Raw genomic sequence first — 24,237 nt, 5'->3', positions numbered from 1 at the left:
TTTCATTTTAATTTTTGACTTCTTATTTCAATTGTAAACGGTTGTAAACGGTGTAACGTATTGCGTTTAATAATTTAATGTACTTGATTTTGATGTAATGGCATACTTGCTTCATTATAATTTGAACTTTTTAAGTCCTCGTCAATCTTGGATTCTTTGTTAAATACTTATCGTAAACATTAAAAAGTATTTCTAATGAATGCAATTAAATCAAACGTTGGCAACAAATCAAACTTAATTAAAAATAATCGCACTTAGTGTAAATATTTTTCAAATACTTATGCCCATTTATCAAAAACGACGCCATTGAACTGTGCTCACATTGCAAATTAAATACAAAAACAAACTTTACTAAGAAATATAATTGAAGAGCAACATTCGACGTTTTCCTATGTAATTGGCGCAACTGCATACGCATATTGAATATTTTTCATCTACTGTAGAATAGTGTACTATGTGTATTTATGTTCTTAGGAATACACCCATATAGTACATAAAAAATATGGTTTAGGTTTTATTTCAATTATATTATTAAAAAATGGGAATATTATTTTATGTTTCACATGTTATTTTGTAAGTGGGTATACGCAAGCGTGTATTATAAAAAGTGGAATTATTTTTTGAAAGCAGGGGCGTGGCTTCTTAATGCTATACGGTCTAAGGTTATAGCAAGCTAACGTTTCAACTTGCTCTGGTCATATTACACCACATACAAAAGATCTGCATTACTCAGTAATATCGATCGGAATGGAAGTAGTAAACGTAGGAGTTTCAAGCTCCTCATGCTTTTTCATTTTTAGCATCTGAAATAAAAAAAAAAAATGTGTAAAAAAAAATTATATTTACGTAAATAAAATATGGCAGCACTCACCTGCTGCAATTTATAGTGATTGATGATGTCCTGATCTGCAGGGCACGATTGTGTGAAGGCATCCAATTGGTACATGTGATACATGTAACGCCATAATGCAGTGAAATGTGTCTGTAAAGCAAACAATTATAGCTATCATGCTTTAAATTGAATATATATGCAGTGGTGGCCACATAATTACTTCTATTATTTCTTTACAAGTGTTACAGCCAATTGCACGAAAGCAATTTAAGTGAAAAATGTTAGAACATACATATGTATATGTTTTCTTTATTTATTTTTCATTTATTGTTTTACAAAAATATAGCCTGAAAATTTTCGAAGCTTTAAAGCAGACAAAATTCAAAAAATGAATGATGGCCGACGAATCGAGCGAACGGTTTTACTTTGTAACATTTGTCTCATGGTTTACATCCAACGAAAATCAAGTAACTCAAAGTTTAAAAGTTGATGAAAAATCACTTACTTAAAACTATTTAACATCGGAAGGCCTGCCGAGTTTTTCTACTTTATTTAAATCAACAACAAAATATAACCAAATTTCACAACATGGTCATCAAAATCTTTTTATTTAGAATTTCTAGAAAAATTTCGGGTATGCAGTTTTATAGCCCACTCAAGTTTTAAGCGTTAATTTTTGATTTTATTTTTTTGTTGACGTTGTTGCTCATTTTCTCTCATAAAAAAAATTACTTTGTATGGAAGAAAATGCATAACACATAATAAAAAAAGAAAAGCTTTGTAATTTTGAGTCGCATGGTCTTCGTTGCAGTATAAAGTATACTTTTCTAAAAAATTTATTAATAATAAATAAAGAAAAAATAAGTAGTCAAAACTTATAAAGAAAGAAGTGTCCATAATTATGTGCCTACCGCCGCATATTAATTTTTTTCTTTCAATTTTGTTATTTACCGGTATTTCAAAGTCCACAAAATATTTGCCTGCCACGCGGATATGCTGCAGTCGCGGCATAAGTTCACAATCAAAACAGCACATAGTGTCGCCGGTTAGGAAACGTGTATTTCGATTAGCCAAGTGGTCATTGATTTTTCTTAAGTGGCTCAACAAGGCATTATTCTTGGCTTCATCCTTCTTTACCAACATTAATTTGAGCTTCACGTACAAATTCTCGATCAGTGTTGCCACTTCTTTATCCTGCAAGCAAAGAGAAACATGAAAATTAAAAACCGTCTAGTCTTACTTTGAAGACAAAAAAAAACATTTGTTTTACCTGTACAAATAAATTGTAACCGCCAGGAATATTCTTCATGATATGCCTTTCAATTTTGTCATTTTCAAGGATTGCTAATCCATTATCGATTAGAATAGGCGGGTGTGTCGCCTCGAAGTTGGTGCGAAAGTCTGGAGGTGGCTTTTGCATGTCAACCGTTGTAACCTTAATTTTGTAAATAAACACGACGTTTTGTATGTATACATACATACATATGTATGTAATTCCATGATACAAAATGTATGTTGAACTAATAAAGTTTATAATTTTCTCACCTTCAAACTGATAGTTTTCAGTTCTGCCAACAGATACAAATCCATAAAGTACTCCTGGCAAAAGAGGCAAGCACCCTTTCGCCTACCGTCGATTGTAGATGCCTGGAATATAGATCAATCGCATTGCAAATATAATTAGTTCGTTTTTACGAGCAAAAAAATTCCATTCCAACCACAAGCCCCAGACTTATTGAGAAAAAGTTTCTTTATGATATTTGTTTTGTGAATCTAAAATCGCTTTAAATGATTTGTTAGGATGAGCGGACACGTAAACACATATGTATTTCAATCCATTTTAATGAGCTGCATTCATGTATTATATGTATTGTATTTATGCAAACACAATATTTCTAGCGTAATCCTGCCACCTTTTTTTGGTCAAGAAAGTTTCGTCAATATTTTATGATCTTTTCCTAACGATGCATTGTGATGAATATTGTGAATCTTCTTCGAACAGTGATCAGTACATAAACCCTTAAAACAATTGACACGCTAGGTGGCACTGCAGATAAAACTTGGATTTTAATAATTTTTAAAACTTATAAGTGCATATTTATTTCTTTTTATTTCTATTTGGCATTAAAACCGTTTGTCGCTTTGGGCCGATACAAAAAACTTCACCTATTGTCTCTTTCCTTTGCGGATTTGCGCCAGTTGTTCATCCCAAGTGCAGATAGGTCCTTTTTTATATCACACAAAATATTTTACCTATAAATCAAAGGAGGCATATTCGCAACAACCCATTAAAATTTCATTGATTTCGGGCGAACCATTTAGGGATGCACTCAGAAGATGCATATGTATAAAATTGCACACATTTGCTGATAGTAATAATAAGGACTTCCTGTCCTGTTAAGTGGCTGTTAAACTTGGCAAGTGTAAGTCCTTTTCAAAAGTCTGTCAAACTTCAGAGTTTCCAAAAGAGATTGCAGCATCAGTCACACCTTGCATGTAAAGTGGCTTTCGAAAGCTGTTTTTATTTCTGAAAATCAAACTTTCCGATACTAGTTTTTTTTTCGTTTACAACAAAATTAATGACCTGAAAATGAACTAAAAATGCAAAACTGTGCTTGTGCAGTCACAAAATGTCTAATGCATTAATACTTGAATACTTCATATCAGTAGATTAAAGTAAATAATTTTAATAATCAAAACGCCTCACACGGCAACACTCGATTGATTTGACAGCACTTTTAGCAAAAATGAAAATTGCTAGTGCGGTAGGAGCAAGTTGAAATTATTTCTCGAAAGCAATTTGCGTTCTTTCAGTTGCAGTTGCACTTTGCAATTGTTATTTCGTAAAGTGTTCTCTGCAAATCTGCAAAAAGGACTTTTTGGGCGGTTACTCGAGAAAGTGTACTTTCGTTTTCGCATTTTGACAGCAAAATGAGTAGAAAAAGCGCTTGCATTGCCACGTAAAATGTTCGTCCCTGCTACAATTATTTATATTTTTCACAAATTTTATTAAACAAATGATAACATTAGTCGACAAGTGCTCCGACCTGTTTCATTTAACCATCATTTCTTATGTAAAATTTTCCGTTAAATTCGAGTAAGAAATTAATTAAAAAATAGCCGAACAATTTTTGAGAAATAACCAAATTTCCGTTTTCTTGAGATTTAAAAAAGTACCTTCACTTAATTGCAAATTTTATTGAAGTAGTTAACCAATATCGAAATTTCTTTTCTTCGAACCGGTTTAGGAGCTATTGATTGATTTATCGACAATTTTGCATAACTTCTTTCGGTAAAAACATCAATTTGAAGAAATGTGTTTAATTCCTGTTTTTTTTTTGTAGGGGGCGAAAGTGTGATCTTTTTCTCATGCAATAAGACTCTGCTTATCTAAAGTGAATAATAAATGTAGAAGTTATGAGCACTTAAGAAAAAGTACATACAAAAGGACTCTATACAAATTGACTATTAATGAATTTGTCTATATGTATGTCAAAAACTGTTCTACTTTCTTATATTTATGCTGGTTTCGGGAGAATACCCGACAGGAATATTTTACATTAGAATTCATATAAAAAAAATTGCAGTCGGACAATTTTTTTATTTCTGTAAACTTGTGTTATCAAAAATGTATTCAAACTTTAAAGTTTTATAATGTTTTATTAAACAATCAATGGCATTCAAACAGTGAGATCCAAAACAACAAAACTAAACTTGTGTTATTCTAAAAGTTGATTCATTAATGATTGCTCCAAACTTTCTTCTTCACTATCTATAATTGTCACCAAATTTGCAGAACAAGTAGCTGATTTGTCCGGTAAGTTCATTTCCTTCTCCAGAGATTCCTCTTTTATCCCTAAATCTTCGAACGCGTCGCAAGCATTATGAACCCCAATTTCCTCGAGACCATTCGAGAGCTCCTCTACCGCGCACTCGGCACTTCGTTCGTTAACAGCAGCAGTTGTCGCATTTTTTCGCCGTTTTATGAATCGCCATAATGTTGTAAGTGGCAGGGAGAAAAATTCTGCAGCAAAACGTACTGACATACCGTTTACGACGTGGCCACGATATGCCTGCTTTAAACGTTCCTGAGCTCCATGATCAACCACATCTTTATTGCCATTCCTTATCCATACAGGCGGCAATAGCCCATTGTTCTTAAGTCTTGTCTTATGCAAATGAACGGTCGACTTGGGCACATGCAAAGCGCGCGCTATTTCCGATATTTGTACACCGGCCTTCAGTTTACTCTGAATAAGCTCTTCTAATTCCTTGTTAGGTTTTCGTCTTTTGCGCTTGGGATGTTTAGCCACGCGCGAGGACACTGTTGAACGTACCACATTAAACCGCTTTGCTGCCTCGCCAAGGCTGATGCCATCTTCCAGTACGGCATTGGCCGCAAGTCGAACCGCTTCGGAGTTATGCTGTCGCTTCTTTCTATTAGCTACATCGCCACAACAACCAGCATCTGTGCTGGGCTCAACTATGTTATTATCACTGTCGTCATTGTACGATCGCAGGTCGTTTTCGATTTCATCGAAAATTCCTTCGCACGCCTCGGCTACCATCGCAGCGAAATCTAAATTGCTAACAGGACTACTGCCGCGTGCATTCTTATCTTTCACTGTTATTTCTTCTGTTATACGATTTGGAGAAAATGGAACTCTATTCAGCTGACTCAGGGAAAGTCGATCCTCAAGCCTTTCATTGTTGAAATTATCACTTTGCTGGATGGCTTCTGTGTGTAGTATGTTCTCCTCTTGCTTCGGCTTTACATATTCGAAGTGAAAATGTTGATTGTCGTAATGAGTGAGCATTAGAACACGATCACTCTCTACTGATTCATTGTGGTGCATTGGCAAAATATCTTTGCGAGAAGAGAGTGGTGGTTTTTCGTTGTTTACAGCCTTCTGCTCCTTTAGATGTTGGTGGCTCTGCTGTTTGGGTTGTACTTTCGATTGAACGATATTTTCTTTTTCATCTACATCGCTTGAATTTTCGTCGGTTGCTACTATGTTGATTCTGCTCTCGTTTGTATTCCCCACAAATTCATTATCAAGCATATATTCTTCCTAGAAAGGGGCAGAGGATAGTGAAAGCATACTATTAGGGGATCACATCTTGTCAATATGATATCTTTGTTTATACGAGTATAATTTCTACACTGAGTCATCCCCATCATGGGACTCACTCGATCGCAAGCCTACAGCTAGGGCGACATTAGTTGAAAAGCGCCCCCGCAACATTTTTATTGTACATGTATGTATATACTATAGTAAGTTGATATATTTATATGCTCATCCAAGCAATCAAACACTCACTTATTTTCATATATCTTTTAAGGTACTTTTCATACATACAAGTACATACATGATTATTTTTTATGTGCAATATGCTTTTGCTTTGGTTATAAATTTAATTTTTAATTTTTATGCCACTTGAGCAAATTCCAATCCTTAAAATTAAATATTTATTATTTGGTTAATTATACTGCGCTTAATTATGGTTATTACTTTGAACGGCTATTTAGTAGCATTTGCGAGTTGGTTGATAAAAACAAAAAAAAAAAAAAAACAAAAACACGAAAAACATAGGCTATGCAATTAATATGTTAATATGTTAACGAACATGCAGTGGTAGGCAAACAGGTGAATCGCAGAGGGGAGGGCCAGCGGCAAAGAGTAGCAAGCGATTGCACTGTGTTTTCTATAAAAAATCATCCGCCGTTCGGCATGGCATTAGTTAGTCTATTCCGGTACGAGTCATTATAGGAAGTCATTCACGTGGGCGAGAAACTTAGCAATTCTTCTCAATCAGAATCAGTTACAGGATTTAGCTAGACATTTTTCTTCTGGTAAATTCATGACAAGTTTCGATCGATCCGCGGAATTGCATTTCTCGTTTGCATAACAAAAAGGGATGAAACCAATTTAATTGTTTTGGTCCCCTTAAATTCTGCGTGTTTCTCCCGTTTGAGAATTTCAAAGGTTTTCGTTGATAAAATACAGTAGCAGATTAAATATATAGCTCCTTTCAAAATTACTAACTGAAAGACTTTTACATTCTTAGATGCATACCCACACCCACTAGAAAACATTTTTGTTCAATATTCATAATTCGGGTATTCGCACCTGCCTGGGTATATGGTTATATGGACATACATGGCTTAATCGATTTCTCTATTCATTCTGAGCATATATGTATACATTTGTCTATATCTATCTCGATTCGTTTTGGCTGTTACCAACAACCGTTATGCGAACAAAGTTATAATACCTTTGGGTACAAGTGCGCTCGGGTATAAAAATCGAGATCCACCCATAAATAAACAGAAGAATCAAATGCAAACTTGCAGTAAAGAGCAAAACAGCAGGTTGCCTACATATACACTGCGGAACCCGCTATTTGGCCTTCTATACTTCAACTTCTAAACGGTTATTTGTGTTTGCTATTACATACCTAAATATGTATGTAGTATGTACATACGATATTTGCATTGCTCATCAATTCTTTAATGAGTAGGCGAAGTGCCGGCTGAGTGTTCAAAACATCCAAGTATGATGATGTCATGCAAATGTGCTTCATAAAATGTTCACGCCAAAAATACAATTGAAGAAAATTAAAAGAAACACTACGCTGTGCTAATGTGGCAAATACATGTATGTACATACAGGTGTACAGTGGCGTTCAAAATAATAGCGGCAAAATTCAAAATACTGCTGTTGGCAACTTATCTTTATTTATAATATGTTAATAATTTTGATTTAAATAAAAGTTTCAATGCATGCACAAAGTTCACAAAAACTAACTAAACTTAAAAAATGTTAATCAAAATTTCGATTTTTTTAATTAATTTCCTAGAAAAATTTCGAGTATGCAGTTTTATAGCCCATTCAAGTGCAAGTTTCAAGTCGCTAAAAATTACCGTTTATTTTTTATAACTTTTTCTGTGGAGGGTATTGCGCATTTTCTTCTATATAAAAGTAAGTAAATTTTGTGCATGCTATATTACTAAAATTGAATGGGCTATTAAACTGCATACTCGAAACCCTTCTAGGAAATCTAATTTAAAAAAAAAATCTAAAATTAATGAACATTTTTTAAGCTTAATTAGTTTTTTGTGAACTTTGTGCAAGCTTTGAAACTTTTATTTATGTGGTATCTGATATAGATCAACTCATATTTTAAATGACAATTATTAACAATAAATAAATAAAGATAATTTGCCAACAGCACCATTTTGAATTTTGCGGCTAATATTTTGACCGCTGCTGTACATGCATATGTGAAGATACCCAGCTGTATTCAGATTTGGCGCAAAGCTTATTTAAGCCACATCATTATACTCGCGGGTGCTTGCCACTTTAATAAATGGTTACTAAAAATCTGTTTTCTGTTTGGGAATTTCGTAAATTTAAAAATTTAATTTGACAGCTTTCAGACTACATTTTTAAAAGACCAAACGGTATTTTTTCGAATTTCTAAGATTAATACATATTAAATTTTTTTTGCCGGTATTTTAATATTAATCTGCAAAAAAACCTAATGAAACTATCAATTTTTCAAAATAGGTTTAAAAAGATTCCCTATTGTACCTAGAAAGCTTGCATTCTGTAAATGAGCCTACATACGTATCTATAAACATATACTGATTTTTAAATACTCTTACATGCCTCAAGATTAATATAAAAATGTTTGAACTAAAGTGGCTCATTAAATACTTGCAAATTTGGCAAGCTTAGTATTACATAAATTACATTAATGAGCCTATTCCAGGGAGCGAACTCACCGAATGTTAACACACAACTCCATATATCTACATAACTTATTTATTTATGGGCCATTTTGGCTTTTTATAAAATTTCTGGTTATGTAAACAGATAATTTTTTGCGGAAAATGGTCTCGCTTGGTGATGCCAAGGTCGAGATATTTTGTAAATCCGATAAACTCGTTAAATAAATAATAATAACAAACAATTTTCCAATGGAATTTTTAGAAGTGTAACGTCAGATACTTCGGCTGATAAAAAAAAATTTAATTTAAAATCTAGGAAAATTACACGTAAATAATTAACTACAAGTGTACCAAACAGAGCCAATGAAATTCACTACTGGCTTATGTGCTAAGTGCATGAGTGTTCTATGCACACACACACCCACCCATATTCATATGCATACATTCAAAAATAAACTTAGAAAGCGATAAAGAAAATACATATTGTAAATAAATATGAAAAATCAACAAAACGGAGCAATAAATACATAACTAGTCTACATACATACATAGGCCAATGGTTACTTTCCTCGTAAATTAATAAAAAAATTACATAATATTTATGTAAATACATATGTATGTAGATATGTATTTATGGAAAAGCTCGAAAGCTAAATGAGTTTGTAGAAGCGTCAAAAAGATTAGTTCGATACTGCAATTATGAAAATCTATATTTTTTGCTCGAAATTTACAAACATACGTACGTAAACATTGTATTGATACGTTTTGGAAGTCAGCCAAACTTTGCATCTATGCATATATAAGAAAAGTTAAGCATTCAGTTCTGCATTATTTTTAGCATTTTTGGTTTTATTTTAATTTTCAGAAAGTAGAATTCTCCAAAACGAAAAGATAGTTGCGCAAATGTCGTAGTATTGTATGTCGTACAATTTAAAAGCTTAAACAAATGTTTGGAGGACTTGAAACCATAACCAACGATTTTTTATCACTGTGTAGATTCATATGACTTTATGGTACCTTGCGAGCCCCCTTAATTAACTTTAGCCGTTTAAAGTTTACGACATACAAAAATACGACATTTACGACACCGTTGTGAATACCCCAAGTCATTAGTGGAATTCGCGCTTCTGTGTATTCGTTGTCGTGTGATTTGTTGTTGCTAATGGTACAATAAATAAATTTCCAAACTAGAGGACATTGAGAGCGAAACAGCTGAAATTGGCAAGTTTTTACTGGATAAATTTTTACAAAAAAACAGCTGATCGCTTGTTGCTGGATGCAATTGAAACTAATGAGGAAACTGTTTATGGGCTTTTTATGGTTGAAACTGACAAAATAAACCTATTTAAGTATATTGCTTATATAGGAAGTTGCTGCGAATAAACAACCAATTTATCAGCTGTTCATAAAATTTGCAATTTATTACTGGATTTGCGTTCACGTACGTACTTTTTTGAATATTTTTTTTTATTAGAGCGAACTCTCAGAAATTAAGTTACTGGAGAGATGCTGGCAAGTAGTTACTGGATAATTTTTACATGAACTCAAATCCAATTTTTTTTTTTCAGGTACCGATGCCGATGTCGATTAATCGGCTGATGGGCAAAAAATCGGCCGATGCCGATTCCATAAAAAAATTACAAATAAATGTCTTAATTCAAAAAATCAGTTAATTTAACGGAGTTAACAAAACAAAAGAAAACAAATAATTGAATTAATTGGCTTGTTATGCAACATTACATACACACGCACATATGTATGTACGTATAAAAATATATGTACATATATCACATTTATGTAAATTACATAAAACAATTTTTTATATGGTACTAAGCAAGAAATATTTAGCAACATAAAATTTCATTAGGGCTATTCGCGATCCGGTGCAAATGGCCTAGCATCATTGCATTGCAAATTTGTATTGCAAATTATTTGCAATACACAAACAAAATACACGCATTTGCATTTGTCATGGCTTGGCAAATTTGCAATACCGAAAATCCATAGCATAAAAATGCTATGCATTGCATTCATAAACAAAACCAAAGCTGATGCACAAAAATTGTTTTGCAAAAGCTTTACCATGACAGTTTAATAAAGGTCGCTCACAATCCATGGCATATTTCTGCAATTGCATAAATTTGTCAGCTCTTATGCACCGAATCGGGAATAGCCCTATTTTGTTTTGTACTAAAATACACTCTTTTGCACTCAATGCATAAGGACTTATATGCTAGATATGTATGTACATACATATAGTGGTCCACAAAATAAAAAAAATTCTGATTTGATCGGTTTTTGGCATTTGGCATTTGTCTTTTGTTTATTTAATGTTTATTATTATTTTTTTTATAAAAGTGTAGCTGGTATACAACAAACACCATATAAATTCAGATTTCAAACTTTGTACAAAAATTAAAAAAATTCTGCTTATTTTCACCAAAATTTCAAACTTTTTAATCAGAATTTTGGTATGTAGTTTTGTAGGCCATTTTTTTGTAATTCTAGTATAATGAAGTGCAAGTTTCAAGCTGCTATAAAATCTCGTTCATTTTTTGCATTTTTTTTTTTGCTGACAGTGTCCTCCATATAGAAAAAAATGTTTGAAAACGTGAAATACCCTCAAAAAATTTTTCATTTTTGTGAGCTGACTGCAAATGTTCTTTGATGTAGGCAGTTGTCTGTCGCTTCACCTGAAGATATGAAAAGAAATTCCAAATAATCGGCAAAGAATCGGCGAAAAAAGGCCCATGCCGATGCCTCAATTTTGTGCCGATACTAGCCGATGCCGATGCCGATTAATCGGTCGGACTCTATTTACAAGTAACTAACTTCTCAGATAATTATGTATATTCATAAGTAGTTCAAATAGTTTGTACGATTTATTGCAACGAACTTGGACGCAATAACTCATTTAGTTTGTAAAATGCCATAGAAGTCAAGAACTTATCTATGACAGTCTACCATACTGGAACTTTCCAGACTCATTTTTCTGGTCAAGGAGTGCCAATTCAGTAGCGTTTCCAAAAACTTTTTTTTTGAAATGGTTTATGCTGTTACAACAACAGCATAACAATTGTCGCCTCACATATTTTACTACGCTTCCGAGCTACTCCAATTTGTCCTATGCGCCTTGACGGTGTCACACAAATGGAGAAAGAACCGCCACCTCCGAACGGCACATGTATTTTATAAGCTTTTTATGGCAAAAATACACTCGAAAGTTTGCCATTCATTATCAGCCAAAGTGCAATCACTATTAGAAACAACTTTTTTTAATATTGACCGGAATAATCGGAGAAATACAAATATTGAGTTAAGTATACAAAAATTACCGCTAACTCTTCTTCTATGTTTTGTACAAATTGCATAGCTGCATTGATTATCAGTATCCCACTAGAACAAAATATATATGCATTAATTTTTACTATGGGATTATATGTAAATTCTAAAGTTTAACTCAGTTATGACACTGTCGAAGAAATGAGCGTTATGTTCTACACAAAAAATTTTTAATATCATTTTCCTTTTTTCGAGAAAGTTCGTAGAATCGAAGTACGACTGTATTTTTTTTATCAGTTAACATTTTAAAATTCTTGAAAAGTTGCCAACATTGCTACAAATATCGACTATGATCACACCGACTGTCGATTTTTACTAATTGCTCTTATGTATGCTTGTTTCCACTGATAAGATAAATTCCATGCTTTATATTACCAGCAAAATAGAGAAATCGTTATTTTAAGCTACTTAGAGGTCGCTGCTGCCTTGCATAGTTTTCTGTTTAATTAAAAGAATGACGAATTCTTGTTCTATTCTCTAACTATAGCAATTTATTCAACAAATCCCATTACTATATCTGATATAGCAACGCAAAAGTAATGATACATTTCGAAATATGCATAAATTTTTTTATACGATATTTAAAATGACTTTCGTGGTAAATTACTTTGTTAGTTTTTTGTAAAAAATATAGCTCGCTCTACATGTAAATAAAAATTCCAAGCTTTGGAGAAAAATTTAAGGAAAACTCAGACTTTTTAAACAGATTTTCTACAAAAAAATCGAGTATGTAGTTGTATACCCATTAAATTTTAGTATAAAAAAGGGCAAGTTTTGATTTTTTTGCTGACGGTGTTGAGCATTTTCTTCCATAGAGAAAAAAAATAAAAATCGTTATATGGAAGAACACGCTCAACACCGTCAGCAAAAAAAAAATCAAAAATCAACGGAATATTTTAATTTATAACTAGGGCTGCCAGCTATCTCCGGGACACTTTGGTAAATCTAACACAACAACACCCCCACTCCCTTCTCTTACCTTTAGACAAAAATTACTTACGTACGAAAGTATGTAGTATAATTTTATTTTGACAAGACAAAAACCAAAACATAAAAAGATGAGATCATTTCAACGTACACCAACAAAACCACTTATCACAACTAAAGTTCAAAATAAACATACAGTTTCGCCCAAAATTATTGGCGCAAAGAATTTTTCACAATGCATGCAACATTTTTTTGTTTTAATTTTTTATAAAAATACAGTTTATACTATACCAAAAACTTTGTGTAAAACTCGAAAAATTTCAATAAACCTGCATACAAATTTGTATTTTTTAATCAGTTTTTATAAAAAATTTTGAAAATGAAGTTTTGTAGCCCAAAATTTTAGTTGATTTTTGATAATTTTTTTGCTGACTCTTTCTTATATACAAACTATGTTCTACAATTCATTTTGTATGGAAGACACTGTCAGCAAAGACCCCATGACAGTCGGGTCTACGTAACCGAAACGACCCAGAAATTCCGTTAGATGCAATGCGTTGTAATGGGGGGAGCCACCTCCGAGTTTGCTCAGGCCTAACGACTCACATTAGACCACCGCATACGTGACCCTTTGCTGTTCAAATCGAGCTGCCTCCACGGCACACCAGAGTCGACCTAAGCAACTCGACACAAACACAACCGCATTACAACACAATACAATAGAAAACACCACAGACACAACAGACCACAACACCGACACAACCGTACTACCTCCCAAACGCCCTCGCCAATAACTCCTAATTCCTCCGACAATCTGCACGGTGTGTCAATCCAGGATATTCGGTAACGTGACATCAGTCAAGTGCAACACTGCCATGACTGGTGTCCCTTTAGGGCATGACTGCGCACCACGCGAGATTGGACGAGGGACTATGAGGGCCCATGCTGTGCTGCCCGTCCGCCACTACCACCAGAATGCAACAGCCTGTACAACAGCGCACACAGCATGTGGCAGCCCGGCAACACACCTCATTAACAGCTCACATTCCAGTAAGTCTCCCTAGTCACACGAAGATTTTACAATTTAACTGTAACGGACTTCAGAGCAAGATCGAGGAGATAACAGTCTTCATGGGTCGGCGCGGAATATTAATAGCTGCGGTCGAAGAGACGAAGGTGCATCGCAATTCAAGATTGTTGAATTCGCCGGATACAACGTGCACCGTCGAGATCTCGAGCGAGATAATGGTGGTGGCCTAGCGTTCACCACGCACCACACCGTGCAGTATCGTCTTATCGAAGCTGACATCGACCGCAGGGATACCACCCTAGAATGTCAGGGTATTGCTATCCGATAAGGCGATATCGAGCTCGAAATATTTAACGTATATATATACCCCTGTCACCAGCTGCCCAACAGGATATCACCATGAAATTGGTGCGCTCCTCAGAAGTGAAAACCGTATAGTAGTTGCTGACTTCAATGCGCACCACGATCTTTGACATTCAGCCTGTCAAACGATCGTAGGGGAACACAATTGGCTCAGCTGATAGATTATTCGGCATTCTGCACAATGAACGATGACGCAACCGAACGAAGGACGAAAGATTATGGACAGCTGCTGCAGCTTGCCAGACCTAACAATTGTCAGCGCCGGTCTGATAAACAGCACATCATGGAGACTGATGCTGACGTTAGCATCAGACCATTTGCCCATAGTCATCTCAATTGATAAACCCGCCAACTTTGCTTCCGCGGAACACCGAACCTATGTCAACTTATCTAAAGCTGACTGGAAAGGCGGATGTTACTGAAAGTACCTTCACTGCAGTACCCACACCAACCGACGTTCAAGTAGGGTAGTGTAAATTCCGAAGGGTTGTCACAACGACTAGGTGTATGGTTTTAAGTTAGCACTGCATACCATATTTTTTAAAAAATGAGAGCTACAAACGTTTTCTTTCCACAACAAATTTACAACAAAAGCACTACAATTTGAGTTGTAAGGTACAGCAGAAAGCAATGCACTAGTGTACCTATGTACATATGCACGTATGTATATATGTACAAACAGTTGTCCACAAAATAATAGAAGTGCGATATTTTGACTAGTTTTGACCAATTGTCTTGTTTATTTTCTTGATTATTTTAAAATAAAGTTTAGCTGGCTATAAATTCACAATTTAAACTTTTTCAAAAATTGTAAAAATTTCACAAATATTTCAAACTTTTTAATCAGAACCTTAAGAAAAACTTGTGGTATGCAGTTTTGTAGCCCATTATAATAGTTGTATAATGAAGCGTAAGTTTCCAGCTGCTAAAAAGTCTCGTTGATTTTTGGCATTTTTTTTTTTTTTTTGGTGGCAGTGCCTTCCATATAAAAGAATATGTCGAACATACATACATACTTGGTATGGAAAAAATGCGAAACACCTTCAACCAAAAAAGGTCTCAAAACTCGACGGGATTTTTTTGTCAACTTGGGCTTTATTATACCACAATTTAATACGGTTTTTACATGAGGCGAGTTTACAAGCAACTTTTAGTTGAAAATAAAAATCGCCTGGTGTGAACGGCCTTTCAACTAATCGCCTCTAAAATTGCCTGTAAAACCAAAACTGCATACCAACATTTTTTTAATTTTTATGCAATGTTTGAAATGTGAATTTATATGGTGTTTGTTGCATAACCAGCTAGACTTTTATATAAAAATTTAATAAACATGGAATAAAAAATAGACAAAGAGTCAAAACTGGTCAAAATATCGCACACCTATTATTTTGTCGACAACTGTACATGGTACATGCAAACATAAAAAAGCTCACGCTTTATCAGTGTTTTTCATTTCTATGCACACTTGGCTATGCAAGTGTACATGCACATGTATGGCTGTGTGTACAATTTTTAAATGTTCAATTTGTTTTGAACAATTCAGCTTTCACTTTTCCTTTCAATACCATTGTGTGTACATACATATGTATGTAACAATGATTCTTCCTTCAGCAATGCTTCAAGGTCAATAATTCCGATTTGGTCACAAAGGCTAACCCTAGGATATGCGTTATCCACATGTTACCAGCATCAATTAAAGCAATCGAAAACTAAATAATTAATAAATTAAAATAATTTTTGCGTAAAATACCGGCAATCTTATCCTAAAAAATTTACCTATTAATAACTCTCAATATTTTTCGGATAGTGTACTATTTTTCAGAAAAGTAAATTTGACGTTTATGTACATCTCGGTCGACCGGTTTGAACAAAGGATGCAGCAAAAAGACCCACACGCAACAGAGAAACATAGGAGAGGCGGGATCATGGAGTGAAGTTGCATGGCTTTATCAGGTATTGATTGGTCAGCTAGTTTTCATTAAAAATATTATTATTTAAGGAAAAGTGCATTACAATTGAATTTAGACAATGACTTTGGATATTTTACACCGTTCATTATGTACTCAGGGATGCCCCCCGAATCACCCAATTTTAATCCGATCGAGCATTTATGGGACGAACTTGAAATCCAGATAAGGAAGCATATTACTTAAAACAACCGATTAAGGTGGGCCCTAGCATGTCGAATACTAGTTTAAATAGTTTTAATTAATAAAATAAGTATGCTGTTTTGCAGAGAAATATATTTGTTGCAATTTGTTTCTGTTTTACATATTTTTATATACATACAATAAGTATCATGTAAGGACGGAAACTTTTGTCTATGACTGTATTATTTGAAAAATTTAGCGAGTTATTTCATTGAAAACTTGGCGTCGATGTAGAATAGGCAAAAATAAATGGTGGTTAATAAGCTATGTCCTCCTATGTTGTATTTAGAAATTTCTATGCAGCAATATGTTTGGCCATTCCATAAAAAAAAAAAAAACTAGTAAAGAATCGAGCACGGAAGACCTATTGCTTCAAAAGATCCGAAACAATGGCTCGAGTTCGGCCTTTTATTTTATAATTTGGCGACTGGGTAGATATCGCACATTTAATAATACAGAGATTCAACTCAAAATTTACGTTTTAGGAGATTTCGTCAAACAATTAATAAGCTTGATAAGGAGAATGAGTTCATCGTAACAGATTATTAAACTTCCCAAAAATGGCGAAGATATGTCTTTTCACCTATCTTTTGGTATACCAACTGGATGAATTGATCAAACTTTGGCTGCGTTTTCTCACAAATTTTAAATTTTGAAATAATTCTGTATATTATTAAACATGCGATATGTGCATATGTATTCCTTTACTAAATATATGAACATGCAATTAGTCATATGCTGGGAAAACTGTCGCATTATAAGTGACGTACTACCAAAACTATTTAAATAGTTCAACGAAAAGCAGCAACAACAATTTATGTGAGTAAACACACAAGCAAGCAAGCAAAAGCTCATTTCAATCAGCGGACCAACCAGTCGGCCTACTAGCTATTGTGGAATATGAAATAGTAAAATGTTAAGAAAAACCTGTTTTTAAGCATCACAGATAACACACACACAGAGGCCTTCCGATCACGTTAGCACCGCGAGTTGTCCAAACAAATAGCCCCCCTCCAAAAGTCGAAAGAAAATATTCTTCAGGCAGATTGATCGTGCGTACATACATACATACATATACCTATCGATATATGCATATGTACATGCATGAAAAGCGTATAATTGGAAGTTATATAAAGTGTTGAATGAAGCCCCTATTGCGCTACATATATACTAAACAGCTCCAGTGTACCGAAAGGGAATATGTATACAATACGAACGATTTCCATATGTATGTTAATGATCATCTGTGTCAACAAAAGCTGATGGACTAGTAAATTCCTAAGATATTTAAATGATGGCATCACAATTTTAAGCACATGAAACACGCAACTTAAAATATGCATACGCACAACTCTGCGCCGGTTTAGTAATGAAGCAATTTTTTCAGGAGACACCAATAGTTCACAAAATATGCATTATTCCCACCCATTATGCATTGATACTACTCACCTTGATGATCAGTTCAATTTCAGGAACATCTCCATTACTTGTGCCATTGGTCTCTTGAGTATTCTCAACTTCCGACATCTTGGAAACGCGTGACGTATAAAATTCGCACTTGTTAAAACGAAAATACAGGCCACAGAAAATGAAATCCACAAAGAATTTGTTTGTGAGCCTTAAATATGATTCTGATCTTGCTATTGTTTAATCCAAACTGAAATTAATTCGCTTTGAGTAACTTAGAGAACAAATGGTGGTAAAAATTAACCACCTTTTCAAATGAAAATTACTTATTATTCCAATCAATCTCGCGAAACATACGCCTTTTGCCGCAATCGTCGCACAATACTTTTATCTTTCTACAGAATATTGCCAACACGAACTAAAAGCAACGGAAAACCAGAGTTGCACCAAATGTCACTATTATAATTATCTACTTTAACTCTAACAGGGCGTTTTCACAGCCATTAGTGATCCAATTATGCAAGATCCCCAAGATGATATAAAGGGCCCTGTCACAGGGTCAGTAATTATCACGATATTTGGATCGCGATCCATAGTGATGGATTGATGGATCGCGCACGAATGCTACATGTTCAATATTTGTCGCGTCAGTATTTGCATAATTTTATTGCTGAACGGTTATTATGACGCAAGAAAATATTTTTATATTGTACGTACAATTTACAGATAATGCATTCCATAATTATTTTAAAATTTCCAATGTTAATTAAAATTTTTTCAATTTGTTTTGAAAGGTTTTAAGCGCCGAGAGTGAAGACAGAGCGAATACGTTTTCGACGTTCGCATTATGAGGATAAAAAAAGTACTGATGTACTGTATGGATCGCGTTTTGAAAGAGCTACACGTTCAATATTTATTGACGATATTGCGATCCGCGATCCAGAGCTCAAATTTTTTAGAGATGTTGCGATATGGATCGCGAATCATCAATACTGCATGCTACACCGTCAATAAATATCGCGATACTTGGATCACGTCAATAAATACTGACCCTATTACAGTGCCCAAAGGAATAACGTAATTTTTTGGCTGATGTTTGTAGTTTCGGCGACATGTTTTTTTAATTAGCCAAAAGCAAATTTTGAGCATACATTTTAATTATATATGAATAAAACATTTTTTTGAAAATCGGTTAAGAATTACTGAAATAAACTACCGTCCCACGACAGTCAGGTCTACGTAAACGCAACGACCCAGACTTAAGCCCAAAATACAATAACGCAGTGACAGTGGCAGGGGCAGTTTTTCGAAATCAGCTATTTTTTGGAAAGTGTGATGTTCAATAAAGCGACTCACAACAGGTTCTTTCCCGTACGCAACGCGGTATCCCGCGGGCGCACAAAATAGCCCAGAAATAATTCCCTTACTCAACAATATGGGTAATATAGAGCGAAAATTGGAACGTATTGGATCGTAACATTCTTCTTCTTCCTACCCGAAACAGCCCGGACTTTTTCCCCGGATAAAAATGGATAAAGCGTCAAAGTGCATATCAGCTGTTTTGTGTTCACATATTGCCTTCACTTACCTGGTGCTTACCAAATTTTGGAAACAAAAATTCAATTTTCAAGAGTTTGCATTTAAGCGACAAAAACAAAAACAACGCGAATAAGCTGTTTCTCAAATTCTGGGCACGAAATGTGGTTTTTTTGCGTTCCCGTACTTCTGGATTATGTTCCATTTTTGAGAGCAAATTTTTCGATTATTCTCTAATTACCGGACCCGGTCCGGTTTATTAGGGACATAACCCACTATAATTTTTACGGAAAGTATTGCTGATAGACTCATAGCATTATATATGAAATTAATCATCTGCACCGAATATTTACAAACGGCAATACTGTGATATTTTTTTAGATAAATTAAGTTTTTAACCACATTGAACACACTCTAATAAACGTCATATTTATTGTATAAAATAAACAAAATATTTGTTTTGGTTTTTAATTGAATATACTAGTTTTCGTATAATAAATACGTTTAAAATCATCAAATGTCACTATTTCCTGCGTATACCAATGTTGTGCAAGATCTAAGAAACGATGAAGGGCCAGAAGATACTCCGACCACCTCGTCTACATGGTTGGCCAACAGCAGTTTTCCTTTAGAAAACGATGATATAAAAAATTTGGAAAATGTTGATATAATTGAATCAAGTACTTCATCTAGCGAAAATGAAGTTGAACTCTCGCAATCATCGCATCAAAAAAAGAAAAAGCATAAAAGGAGTAAGAAGAGAAGAAAACTCGAGCATGATTGTGAAATTAAATTAATAGCCCCAGTGTTGGAATTTAGTGGCAATGAGGAGTACTACATAGATAAATCTAAGACGAAACAATTCCTTTCTATACGTACTTTGCATAAACCCGCATGTCCTCGGTACAGGCATTCATTTGGCCACATTTTGGGAGCTAGATTTTGGCACAATTCAAATGCCAACAAAAAGTCTAGTAAACGCTATTTTCTAGCAAAGGTAAAAGCTTCCAGTGATCAAAATTATAGTTCAGTTTTACCTCTAGACGAAAATGAATATAATGCACGAATGGGTCAATTGAATCGAAAAACATTGGAGGCCTCTTGCGATGTGCAAGTCTGGCTCGACTTATTGTCATTGCAGGATCAAAATCCATACAAATGGTCACGACTTTTGCTAGCTGAGAGAAAATTGGACATTATAAATCGTGCATTAGCTCGCTTTCAATGCAATGAGCAATTATATGAACAATACATTGATATTATTAACGTCACCTATCCTTCCTTTGAAGTGACAAAAATGTTGGATCGCTTGTTGCAAAAAGACCTTTATAGCTACACATTATGGACGGCGCAGATAATGACAACCCAAGGTTCGATGGCAAGATGTATCGTGCCGGACGTACTTCGTATCTACGAGCGTTGCATGTCTAAAATGCATCACGCCAAGCAAATGAGCACACAATCCTTGGCATTAGAGAACCGTGATTCAGATAATGTAATGCTGCGTTTATTCAATAATTGCGCACTTTTCCTTCGGCAAGCGGGGTTGTATGAGCAATTCATTGCATTGTTAAAGCTTGCTCTTGAACTAAATGTTTCAACAGATCATTTTAAAGCATTTGCTCCCTTGGAAACTGACCAAAACACACTAATTGAATTCGAAGAACTTGTTTTGCAATCAGGGTTACCTATGAACGAGATATGGCTTCGTGTCGAAAAACTGAGGCAAGGTTTTAATTTTTTGCCTTTCCCAGATAAGATTAAATGCAATGATCCACAACGTATCGTGTTCAACGAAGATATTTGCCACTATATCTATCCGTTAAATTCGCGAGACAATGCTTTCTACCTGATACTGCTAATTTTACGGTTACTTAAAGTACCCTTTATTCAGTGTGAAGGAATGGCAGAAAGGTTTAGCGCACATCTGGAACAAATCGGAGAGTCCGATGCAATTGAAGATACATTAACAGTTTGTATTCAACGGAATTTCGCAATTTCACAGGAGCTACAAAGAGAATTTCAAAAAGGAATTTACACACTAGCTAAGGAAATGGCTGTAAGTCCTACATTTTTAAGTAGCACCATCGGCCATGACATCTACATTCGTTGCATCAGTAATTTCCTACTCGAATGTGCTGCAACCTATTCAAATATTGATAAACGAAAGCGCGATCTCTTTATTGTACTCTGGTGCCGTTTTGAGCGATTACTGTTGATTCTCGAACGATGTGGTTCCAAAATGAATAGTGAATATATAAAAGAGGGGCGAAAGCGCTTTAAAAATCTACTTAAGCAGTCACCTAATCGCAACGTTTTGCTTTTATATACTGAATTTGCCATTTACGAATTTGAATCTTTAGATCAATCTAAAAATATGGACTCAGTAACGCACATATTTGAAAACCTAATTGCCTCACATTCCGCAGACGAAACACAAGCATCAGATTTATGTTACACCTACGTTACATTCGCGGAAATGCTTATCGGGAATGGGAGGCAAAGCAACGCATTGCAAATACTGATATCTTATGCTTTAGGTAGCAAGAGCCAAAATGATGAATCAATTGGATCTGGAAAAAAGCTTGCAGCACTACAAAAGATCACGGAAAAGTTAGAGCAATACATTGCAATCGAAAAAAACGTTGAAGTCATGGTACTGGAGCAGTATTTATTGCCTGATTATACTGTATCGTTGTTGAAGGTGCGCGTGCTAATCCAATGCCTTATTGGACAAAAATTGGATGCAATAAAATATATGAATAAACTACTAAATATATTTCGTGGTATCAATGATAGGCATAGGTTTCTACGTGAACAAATTCTGGAGCTATACGTGGCTGCACTGCAAATAACTTGCCCAAATTGTGTTGTGCCAAACGCATTAGTGCGTGACAAAGTTTTTGCTGCTCTCGCTGAGTTTCCTCGGAACCTATTTCTCCTGCAACATTGTGGCATGTTGAGCTCACAGCCTTGGTTTCGAATAAGAACTGCTTTTCTTCGTGCCAAACCGACGATATTGTCAGTGACATTTTTAATTGTTTTAGCGCGTTATCGGTTCCTTAAGATGAACACCGATGAGTTATTTGCAAATGATGGTATATATGTTATTGAATGGGATAAGCGATGTAATGAATTAATCATACGTAATCGTATTCTGCACGTTTTTCAAACATTGTCAAATGATAACCTGACTCAATCAAAAACGAGAAGGACATTGCTAAGGAATGCTCTCTTTTGGCGATTATATATCCGATTTTTATCTGACCAGTGCACTGATTTTGAGACGAGCAAAAGGTGTCTTTTGACTGCTTTAGATGAATGCCCGTGGAGTAAAGCGCTATACCTGGATGGTGCGACATATGTGCCACAAGAGTTGACTCATTTGCAGGACCTAATTATTGAAAAGCAGCTGCGGATATACGCACTGCCCGAAGAGCTTGAGATTCTACGTGGAACTTGAACGATTGATTACTCTAGCAGCCAACGCTCAAACATACCTTTAGTACTGATATTCATAACAGTCACTAAATAATAATAATAAATACATACATACATATAGTTTATGTAAATACATTTATGCCTGTTATTTTATTTATGCAATTTGCATATTTACTGCATTCCTGATATGCAATACATATACATACATACATGTGTACATATAGAGATGTAAAAAATGTTGACAAATAAATACATATTTACATATGTATATACATACATAAAGTTTTATATTTTTTAATAGTTAGATATATTTATTAGCATATATAGTAAATATAAAAGTAGGTACATTACATATGTACATATAACGACGCGAATATCTTCTAATTTGGAGGATTTTTTTTTTTATTAATGGTTACTATTGATGTATCAGCAATATGTGTCTAAAGGAAGTAAAAAAGAAAATAAGTGTCCAAAGAATGCAAAATGGAAATTTCCACTGATGATAGCAACTGAGAATTATTTCTTGCGTACTCTATGCATGCGCATAATTAGGAAATTTTCAATACTTCTCATGATCACGGTTTTTTTAAAAGTTATTGCAGCTGTATAGCCATTCTTTTATGGCGCCAAGTGGATTTAGCAACAGTTTTGAAGAAACAGCAACAAAAGCTGCAGAAACAGTTAGAAACAAGTAATTAAAAAAAAAATATTAAAACAAGGTTTTATTAGAAAAATCGACCACCACACCGCACCACCCAACGACTAAATTCCTTTGGAGTTATTTCTTTCCATTTAAGTAATATAAGGTTCTAAATATGAAACAAATCGGGATGTTTCAAATATCTCGACTCCTGCGCCACCTATTGTATTAATTCATCTTTCATATTGCGTTGTCATCAGGTTCTAGTCAGGTTTGATGTTTCCAGTCTCTAGCTCAGCGGGAAGGTGAATAAAAATTGATTGCAAGATTTGATTAATCAAAATGTCAGCGGCAACCACAAACATGAAGTTACCATCTGAAAAACCATTTGAGCCACTGGCAACGAAACGACGCGATTTCTCATATTCCCTTTTGGTGTTGCTTGTTTCATTTACACACGGCGACTTTTTGGTATGCAATTATTGTTGTCGGCTGTGAAACGCTAACTCAATTTACACAGGCGAAAGAGAGCACAAAGCGTGTTACCCGACACAAAAAGTTTTGCTCCACACAAAAAGTCGTTTACTTGCCAGCTAGAAAAATATCCGTGAACGTATCCGAGAATATACGAAAAAAAAATCCGTATAAAAATCGAATATTTCTTCCGTTTTCCGATTACATTTTCAGTCGTTTTCCGGTTATGTTTTCCACTGTAATGAAATTTTTCTAATTAATTTTTCGTTAAATTAGCTTTTGTCCTGAACTTCACAAATGCTTTTTCATAGTTACTTAAAAACCAAACAAGAAACAAATGCATTCATTGCAATTTTATTT

The 24,237-nt window shown here is 34.6% G+C and overlaps 2 protein-coding genes across 4 annotated transcripts; one reads left to right on the top strand and one right to left on the bottom strand.

Moving 5' to 3' along the window:
* Nucleotides 1–29: 29 nt before the first annotated feature.
* LOC108370640 (chloride intracellular channel exc-4-like) lies at nucleotides 30–18,260 on the bottom strand. Of its 3 annotated transcripts, XM_017626015.1 has the most exons (6): nucleotides 17,829–18,180; nucleotides 2,378–2,479; nucleotides 2,103–2,267; nucleotides 1,784–2,026; nucleotides 872–982; nucleotides 30–803 (listed from the first exon to the last, which is right to left on the bottom strand). In XM_017626015.1, exons 1-6 carry the CDS (start codon nucleotides 17,904–17,906, stop codon nucleotides 726–728), a joined length of 777 nt encoding a protein of 258 aa, XP_017481504.1. In that variant the 5' UTR covers nucleotides 17,907–18,180; the 3' UTR covers nucleotides 30–725. The 3 variants fall into 3 exon arrangements, with proteins under 3 accessions (XP_017481504.1, XP_017481503.1, XP_017481502.1); XM_017626014.1 differs by lacking the exons at nucleotides 30–803; nucleotides 872–982; nucleotides 1,784–2,026; nucleotides 2,103–2,267; nucleotides 2,378–2,479 and adding an exon at nucleotides 4,481–5,904 and having other exon boundaries at nucleotides 17,829–18,036; nucleotides 18,094–18,260; XM_017626013.1 differs by lacking the exons at nucleotides 30–803; nucleotides 872–982; nucleotides 1,784–2,026; nucleotides 2,103–2,267; nucleotides 2,378–2,479 and adding an exon at nucleotides 4,481–5,904 and having other exon boundaries at nucleotides 17,829–18,036; nucleotides 18,113–18,251.
* A 1,548-nt stretch (nucleotides 18,261–19,808) lies between these two features.
* Nucleotides 19,809–22,942, top strand: LOC108370638 (protein NRDE2 homolog). Its single transcript, XM_017626011.1, has one exon. The coding sequence runs from the start codon at nucleotides 19,840–19,842 to the stop codon at nucleotides 22,783–22,785; it is 2,946 nt and encodes a 981-aa protein (XP_017481500.1). The 5' UTR covers nucleotides 19,809–19,839; the 3' UTR covers nucleotides 22,786–22,942.
* Nucleotides 22,943–24,237: the final 1,295 nt, after the last annotated feature.

The sequence above is a fragment of the Rhagoletis zephyria genome, unplaced genomic scaffold (assembly GCF_001687245.7).
Source record: "Rhagoletis zephyria isolate East Lansing unplaced genomic scaffold, Rhagoletis_zephyria_1.1 Rzeph_scaffold_04362, whole genome shotgun sequence".
NCBI lineage: Eukaryota > Metazoa > Arthropoda > Insecta > Diptera > Tephritidae > Rhagoletis > Rhagoletis zephyria.
The sequence above is the reverse complement of the archived record's forward strand: the minus strand, read 5'-3'. Positions and strand labels throughout refer to the sequence as shown.